Source organism: Chelonoidis abingdonii, chromosome 4 (assembly GCF_003597395.2).
Source record: "Chelonoidis abingdonii isolate Lonesome George chromosome 4, CheloAbing_2.0, whole genome shotgun sequence".
Classification (NCBI taxonomy): Eukaryota; Metazoa; Chordata; order Testudines; family Testudinidae; genus Chelonoidis; species Chelonoidis abingdonii.
Window position 1 is genome coordinate 5,654,507 of NC_133772.1, and position 8,967 is coordinate 5,663,473.

An 8,967-nucleotide genomic window follows, 5' to 3' on the forward strand; every position below is an offset into this window, starting at 1 on the left:
CTCTCCATGAAGAAGTTGCTTGAGATGAACTAAAGTGTGTTACCTAGGGACAACCACCGCCTAACATAACACAGACAGGAAAGCAGGAGAGGCAGAGTAGGCTGAAGGAACTGGCAGTCAGAGTGCAGTTGGAGAGGAAACATACCAGACAAAAATTTAGGAGAAAGAAGCTCTGATCTCCCGCACTAGTCCCCCACCACTCAGAAAATGGAATAAGCAAAAAAAAAAAAAAAAAAAAAAAAAAAAAAAAAAAAAAAAAAAAAAAAAAAAAAAAAAAAAAAAAAAAACTTACAGGTGGTCAAAAAATCACCATGTTTGAAACCTTGTGACAAACATTAAGACCTAGTCCCCACTGTGTGCTGAATGGATGGCTGCTCCAGAGGAGTCCCCGATCCCAAGGCCAGTTTTATGCCAAGCCTGGCCACGTTTAGAGCAACCTGGGTAATTCCTTTATTCCTTCTCTTTTATTTTGGTCTTCCTCTCACACTGGAGGTGGATGTTTGGCACTTTTGCCAAAACCTTTCTTATCAACCGTGTGCAATTGGACAAGACATATAGTGCTTAGGGGTCAAGCCATTAAAAGTAACCCACACAGATTTCTAGATGTCATAGCATTGTGCCTGTCAGCCTGGCTTCCTGCTTAACCCAGGCCAGAGAATCTCAACCAGCGATTCCTGCTTCCAGACCCAAAACTTCTGGGTGAGCTAAAGTGAAGCTGTGAGAAAGAGATGCCCAGTCATGGAGAATCTACCTCAGCCCTATATAACTGCATTAATTTCCCTCAAAGCGTCATATTTCCTGGAGTCTGGCTTTCCCACCAGGTTTGACATGTCACCTTGATTAACTACCTAGGCCAAAGTTGTCAGACGCAGCCATTGATTGCAAGTGCCTCAGTCTGGGGCGAAGCGAGGCTGACGTGAGGCACCTTGGGCCTGATTTGCAAGAGTACAAGCCCTTGCAGCCCCCACTGACTGTAATGAGGGCTGTGGCCCACCCCACAGCAACTGAGGCACTCATGCTCCAGGGTCACCTTGGAAAATGTTGGCTTCAGATCAGTGGTCAGCCTCCATCTCTTTCCTGCTGTGTAACCCACTGGTGAGCGAGTGTTAAGAGTCCCCTCTGTGCCAATCCACACAGGAAATGAGATTGCTATAGCCACCAGCTATGAGGTGCTAGTTCAAGCTGTAGCAGCATGGGCTTTTCATTCTGGAGGTTCCCTGGTTCAGTCCCCAGTGTGTTGGCTCCTATACTCCTCCTATGGCTCACAGGAGATGGATACACCTCTACCTCTGCTGCAGGGATATCGCTAGCTGTCATAACTGGCTCAGTGCCACTCCATTTTGACTCCTGGACCTATCCATAGTGGACATTATGGCAGGTCATTTTGCTCCCCAGCAGTCCCAGACTGGTTGTTCCAATCCATACAAGTTAGAGCTGCCCTAAATTGTGCCAGGGCCCAAGCCACCCCAGGAGTGCTCCTAGGAGTGGGGGAACAGAGAGGTGACAAATGCCAATATCTCCCCTCACAGGGGTGCCAAAAGGAGCTCGGGTGATGGACATTTGATTCTGCCTTTGCATTTCATCATGGCTGCCCCTCCTGAGTAATGGAGTAACATTCCACTGCAAGTTGGTTTCTACTGGCCAGTGGTGACTTTACCTGTGGGATTTCCCCACCTTTTGCCTGAAATGTGTCTCATTATCACATTCTTCCCCCCACCAAGAAAGATCAAATGACCTATCAGTGTAATCCAACTCTGGCATCGTTTTACCTTTTTTTCATCCTAGCAATTTCCTGGTATCTCCTGGGATGATTATAGGCTGCAACAACAATCTTGCCAAGCTCTTCAAATACAATTTTTTTAGACCATACGACAACAAACTCCAGAGTCATCGTGTCCTCCCCGGAGCATCTTGTGTTTGGAAAATATGGAGTCTCCAATAAAATGCTAGAAAAAAATGAAAATGGCATAAGATCATCTCTGTGCCATCTTCCATGCAGCCCCCCAGGCATGAAAACCCTCAGCATCTAGACCCCTCCCCTCTCCTCAATTCTGCCCAAAAGAGAGGCGAGATGATTTGGAGCTAAGGCAGGGAAGTGGGACTTAGGGGATCTGGATTCAGATCTTGCATAACCTTAGGCAAGAGATTCCATCTGCCCCTGCCCTCTCTTACCCCCTTAGCCTTCTTAGTAATCACCTCCTAACAAAACCTACCTCAAACAATAACACATGGCACTAACATGACATTTGCCAACCATCTTTCTGCTGTACAAGGCATCCCAATTCCTCCTCTGTCCTATCTACTTAAATTATGAGCCCTTTGGGGCAGAGCCTGTCTTTATCTGTGTAGCACAATGGAGCCCAACTTTGGTTGGTCCATAAGTACTGCTGTAATAAATACTAATACCCTGTGGCTCATTTCCCCACCTGGGAGAATAAATCTTTCTCTGTATATGTATTTTATATACTTTCACCATGCCCCTCTTCCAGGTCTCCTTCCAAGGTAAGCAACCTGAGTCTTTTCATTCTGTCTTCTTGTGAGAATGCAAAGCAGGTGGAAAAAGCCAGCAGATGGGCATGGGAGCGTGTCCTACCTATTCTGCACTCCGTGTACACAAGGAATAAGGACTTGGACAATCAGGCCCGGAAGCTCTACTTTAACTCAAAAAGTGAACACAGATTAACTGCAGATTGGCTGTTGGTGCCTCCATAACATTTCTATGGGTTAAATCAAAGCTCTCCTACACATGCTAACAGAACTATTCAAAGATTTAAGCACAGAGAATGCATCCAGCCTGGCCATGTGGTCTCCCCCGGCAATTTCTGCCTCTTGCCCAAAAACTCCTGCCTGAGCTGGAGTGGAGATGCCCCATTTCCATTGATACACTCCCAGGAATGGAGAAGCCACTCCACCCCACCCCTTAGGGAGCCATTCCAAGGGTTAATTCTCCTCTTTGTTGAACACTGGCTCCTTACTGCCAGTCTGAATTTGTCTCCCTTCAACTCCAAGCCAGTGGGTCTGGCTCTGCCTTTGTCTGAAGATCAAAGAGCCCTCTGCTCTCAGAAATCCCATTCTTATGTCAGTGCTTATGGCCCGGGATCCCATCCCCTCTTAGTCTTCTTAACTGAATGGATTGAGCTGCTTCAGTCTCTCGCTCTAAGGCAGGTTTTCCAGACCTTGAACTGTTTTTGTAGCTCTTCTCTGAAACCTTAACAATTTGGCAACATCCTGTTTGAGGTGTGGACACCAAAACTGGACACAGGATCCAGTAATGGTTTCACCAATGCCATACACAGTGCCCCTCCCTGCTCCTACTTCATATTCTTTCACAAAGGACTCTCAGTTATGAATATTATGAGTGAACATATATTATGGTAGCACTGAGATGCCTCAGCTAGGGGTCAGGGTCCCATTGTGCTGGGTGCTGCACAAAAGGATGACAAGGAGGATATGCCTATGCTGCAGTCAAAAAATGCAAGTGCAGCTTACGTAGGTGTACCCAAGCTAGTTTCGATATAGCTATGGCTAAGGTTAGATCAAATCTGCTCAAGTACCAACCACAGCACAGCGAGAGCTCACTACATAGCACTTAACTCTCGAGTCTCAAGCTTCCTTGATTTTCAAGCAAAATCTGGTTCTTTTATACTCTTGTTTGCACTGAGTCTGCTTCACAACATCCATTTCTGAACCACGCAACAAACCTGTCCTCTGAAGTTGAGGTCGCTTCATTTCCCTTACGATCTGCAATTTTCATAAAAGTAAAGAGCTTTCAGTTAAAATTTTCATATGCTAAAAACAAAGAAAGAAACTTCAAATTTACAACATTTACAGCTCAGAAGTTGCATGTTCATTACAAAAATGGGGTCTGGCCACAGATCGAAGTGCCTCAGAATGCTCTGTTACATCTTAGCTCTCATGCAGTCAGTAGAATGCATTTGACATCTGCTGCTCCAATCCTCCGGTTGCCCTTCACCCAACTCCATTTCTTTAGCTAGTGGGTGAGTGTGAGAGACAGGCCCCCATTTGTGCCCAATCCACAGAGGATATGAGCCTGTTGTAGCCCCATTCAGGCACAGTTAGCTCTGTACCTCAGGCTGTAGCAGCTTGTGCTTTTAGCTCTGGAAGGCCCCAGTTAAATCCCCAATGTGTTGGCTGTCATATTTGCAGCAGATAAAGTTTTCTTTCATTAGGGTAAAATTGAAGAAAAAAAGTCTCATTAAAATATTTTGTTCCCACTCTCAGCAAAAGCTAAAGTTTGTCAGGGGAGCAGATGGACAGAGCAGGAGTCACTGTGAGAAAGGAAGAGTTTGGAAGAACAGATCCCCTAGCTCCATCAAGGTGAACATCCCCAAGAGAAGAGCTGGGAGGGAGCTGTTAGTGCTGAACGTCTTGGCACATGGCATAACCTAGATGCCTCCCTGCACTGTGCCTGAGGCCACTGGAGACCAGCTGCCTTGCCCTGTAAACAGATCCATTCCCTATGGGCACCAGTTGCTAGGCCCCATGTTCATGGATGTCCATGTAAAAACCAGGCTGCAGCCATGTGTCGGTGAGACTGCACATGCAGCGATGGCTTCTTGTGCCCTCAAGGAGAAATGCTTCAGCTCAACAGACTTTATGGGAAAATTGGGCAGATTTTTAAATCATAGATTCACAGATCTGAACACCAGCAGGGACCAGACTCCAAGTGATGGAGAATCTGGCATAGCTATCACCTCTGGCAGAGGTGGAGTTATGAAGCGGATGGGAGGGCTTTCTCCTGTTACTTAGTGTATCTTCATCAGAAGCAGTAAGTTTGTAGTGTAGACCTGCCCACAGTCTCCGGTAATAATCTTTTTAATGCCAGATACAGAAAAGAACCTCCCCTCTGCCCCTACTCGATATTCCACTGCTTCTACATCCAGGGATCGCATTGCCACTTTAGGCACAGCATCACATGGGGAGCTCCTGTTCAGTAATTTTCACAGGACCCCTATGTCCTTTCTAGGCAGAGCCCCTACTTTTAAGGATACAACCCCCATTTGGCAAGTGTGGCCTATGTTCTTGGTTCCTGGACCTTGACCCTAGGCTGCATTAAAATGCATGTTCACATGGGCCCAGTTGATCCTGAATTCTCTGTGGAATTGCTCTGCCCCCAACACTATTCGCCACCCACCAATTGTGTCCTCTGTGAACATCATCAGATTCTGTATTTTCTTCTGGATCACTGAGAACAATATCAAAGAGCTTTGGGCCAAGGACAGATAAACAAGTTTGTGCTGAAATAATGGAACGGTTACCTTCTGTGTAGGGATTCACCTTCCGCTCCACATGCTCCACTCTCACTGCACTGCCAGGGCTCTGGGTCTTTGAAAAGGAAATTTTAAAACATACCAGTTACAGCACCAAAGTTGTGACCCTTTAATGGCAGCATGGTCCTATGGTGTAACTGGGACTGAAGGAATGCATTGGCCTGTTCTGTGCCTCTGTGCATTAACTGAAAATGAGAATTGCAAATAGCCCTGTAAAATGGGTATCTTGGGAATCTGGCTTTCATTGTGGTGCCAGAGGACTGGGCTTGAATCCTGGGGAAGGCCTGATGGTAAAAGTTATGGGACTCTTGATTTATAAAATTCTAACCAGATTAGAGAAGGGAGATTGATCACATCTGTTCTCCCCATCCCAGAACACAAAGGAACCCGCAATGAAACTGCAAGGTGAAAAATTCAAAACTGATCAAAAAGAAATACTTTTTCCACATGCGTGATTAGTCTATGGAACTCACTGCCACAGGAATCAAGCCAATTTCTTGCTATCACAGACAAGAATGAACTCTCACATAGGAGGCAGATTATCCAACATATCCCATGAGATAATGTGGTGTTTTTTATCCCTTCCCCTGAAGTACCTGGTGCTGGAAACTGTCGGAGACAGGAGACTGTGCTTGATGGACCTTGGATCTGATTCTGTCTGGCAATTTGTATGCTCCTAAACTATAGGTTAGTTCCTGGGGTTTGGTGTGGACAAAACACAGAGAAAATGTCTTCCTTACTACAGGCACTTAGAGAATTGCTGATGCAGATTTAATTCTATTATGTATTGTGACCCTATCTGAAGTAATGGCTGATGTTTTTATTATCTTTATAAAAGTCCAGTTCTTCTTTGAATTTTGCTAAGCTTTTGGCTATGGTGATAGATTGTGGCAGAGAGGTCCACTGGCTAATTACACATTGTGTGAATAAGTGTTTCCTTTGCTCAGTTTTGAATTTCTCACTTTCAATTTCATTGAACATTGTCTTGTTCCTTTGTTATGAGGCAGGGAGAACAGAAGTGATCAATCTCCCTTCTATAGACCACACAGTGCAGGCTTTTATCGCATGCCCTCTTATCCCCTTTCTGTGAGCCTCTCTAAAGTCAGGTCTACACTATAAACTTACATCAGTATAACTAAATCCTTCAGGGGTGTGAAAATCCACACCCTAACCCTTGGTGTAGACTGCACTATGTCAACGGGAGGACTTCTCTCATTGGCATAATTATGGTGCATCTCACAGAGGTGGATTAACTAAGCCAGGGATCAGCAACCTTTGGCTCGCGGTCCATCAGGGTAAGCCACTGGTGGGCCATGAGACAGTTTGTTTACCTTGAGTGCCCACAGGCATGGAACCCCACAGCTCCCACTGGCTGCACTTCACCATTCCTGGCCAATGGCACCTGCAGGAAGTAGTGCAGGCTGACCGCCACTTCCTGCAGCTCCCATTGGAACCAAAGGTTGCTGACCCCTGAACTAAGCCAACAGCAGAAACCCTCCTGTCAATATAGTAGCATCTTCACTGAAGTGCTACAGTGGCACAGCTGCCATGTTTTATGTGTAGACCTGCCCTAATTCTGCAATATCCCACATGAGATGGGTTGACCCAGCTCTGCGCCCAGTATCTAGATGGGGCAGCGCCACTGATTTATACAAGGGCATCAAATCATTCTCTGTAAAATTCTCCATCCTGTTCTTCTGTATTTGAAGATCTCATTTGCTTTTTTTTTCTTTAAACACAGCTGCACTTTGAGCAGAGGTATTCACTAAGCTACAATGGACCCACTTTTTCTGAGGTGGCACAGTTACAATAAACTCCTGTAAGGTGTATCAGTATTTGAAATTGCTCCTTCTAATGTGCATTCATTTGGGTTAATCATCGTTGAATTCCCCTGCCAGGGTGTTTCCCATTCACTTTGCTTGGTTGGGTCTCACTCATTTTCTTCACAGGCTTCTGCAAAATTTTGCTCCCTTCCTGCTTAGCTCCCTTTCCAGATATTTACTAAATAATATTTTAAACCACAATTTCCTCCCACAGACCCTTCTGACACCTCCAAAGGTAATCTATAGTCATGTTGGGAATTGTGTCTTTTGTGCTTTACACAACATCAACAATATGTAGAACCCTCCCCCGGACACAGTTGATCTCAAATAGAGCTGGGCAAAAGTTTTCTACTTAAACATTTTTTCAGTTAAAACATGCAGATTCAGTGACACCGAAATATTTAGCAAATTCACGTAGATTTTTATCAAGTTGTTTCAGTTGAAAAAAAACTTTAAAATATATGTAAAACATTGTGTTTCATTTTTATAACAAAATGTTTCCATTTTTCAGACTGAAACAATCTTTACTTCTGAAATTACCTTGATTTTATTTTTTCAAAATTAAAATACATTTTAAAATGCTCAAATTTGAAATGAAACAAAATGTTTAGTTCAATCTGCAATGGAAATGTTTTCAACTTTTTGATTCACGAAAAATCTTGAAAATTTTTGTTTTGGGTTTGACACAAAACAATTGTTTTTCAATTTTTCAGCATTTCCAGTGAACCAGAAAAAACATTATTCGCCCAGCTCTAGTCCCAATTTACTGTTCACTGAACATGCAAAAACAAGGTGCAGCTACGTATATATGGCTGCTCCTGCTGGTCCCTGGCAGCTTCTAAAACACAGAAAACAGTGAGCGCCACTAGAGGGCTCTCATACTAGTTAAAGGGATGCTCCCTTATGCGCTACAGCAATGGTCTGTTTTTTCCTTTCCTTTGTTTTCTTTCTTTTAGACAACATCCAATCCATAATAAAACTTTGCTTTCTTTATCAAAGAAAAAATACATTTCCTATTTACCTGTGATTTAGAGGCTCCCTGTGGCTGATCCAAATATTTAGGGCCATTCCTTTTCACCTCCTTTGGCTGGGAAGCAGAGCCTGTAAGGTAGTCTGTCTCCATCTTCTTTGGTGACTCTGGCTGGTGCCCAGAGAACTGTTGAATTCTGGCCTTTTGTCTCAGGAACACCACAGCTCCCTTGTTGGGGGAGATATGATTTTACTGAAGGAAGCAGAGTTTCCTCTGGGATATGGTGCTTACTACAGTCACCTTGGTCTTTGTCAAAATTAGATGACCCCAATCCAAGGTGCTTTTCATGGAGTTTCAGCTTAAGAACCCTCATAAATAGAGCTGGCCACATTTTTTTCGGTGAATATTTGCTGAAAAATGTATTTTTGAGATAACTATTCAAAAAAAAAAGTGGATCTAATTGTTTTGGCAGAAAAAAATGGGGAAAGAATATGAAGACCTTGAAATGGTTCATTTTTCGCAACTTCAAAACATTTCAACTTCTCACCTTGAACGGTTTCATTCTGACCAGGGCCGGCTCCAGCTTTTTTGCCGCCCCAAGTGGTGAAGAAAAAAGAAAAAAAAAGACAAACCCAAATGAGCAGCTCCCAAAGTAGAAGAGGGGGACTGAAGGACCTGCTGCTGAATTGCCACCGAAGACCCAGATGTGCTACCCCTTTCTATTGGCTGCCCCAGGCACCTGCTTCCTTCGCTGGTGCCTGGAGCCGGCCCTGATTCTGACTATTTTGAAATGAACCATTCTGAGTTTTCATTTCAAAATAGCAATTTGTTTTGAAATTTAGCTAATTAAAAAGTGAAAAATACCTAAAACCAGCCCAAAATT

The 8,967-nt window shown here is 44.2% G+C and overlaps 1 protein-coding gene across 1 annotated transcript in view; it reads right to left on the reverse strand.

The window, feature by feature from the left end:
* The window catches only part of LOC116825110 (E3 ubiquitin-protein ligase rnf213-alpha-like), a 142,277-nt gene extending 133,969 nt beyond the window's left edge, over positions 1-8,308 (reverse strand). The window contains exons 1-4 of the mRNA XM_075065869.1: positions 8,136-8,308; positions 5,280-5,346; positions 3,702-3,741; positions 1,770-1,946 (exon numbers count right to left, since the gene is read on the reverse strand). Of these exons, the coding sequence (XP_074921970.1) occupies positions 1,770-1,946; positions 3,702-3,741; positions 5,280-5,346; positions 8,136-8,237 (386 nt within the window). The 5' untranslated portion in view covers positions 8,238-8,308. The remainder of the gene's footprint in view (positions 1-1,769; positions 1,947-3,701; positions 3,742-5,279; positions 5,347-8,135) is intronic.
* Between the last annotated feature and the right edge of the window lie 659 nt (positions 8,309-8,967).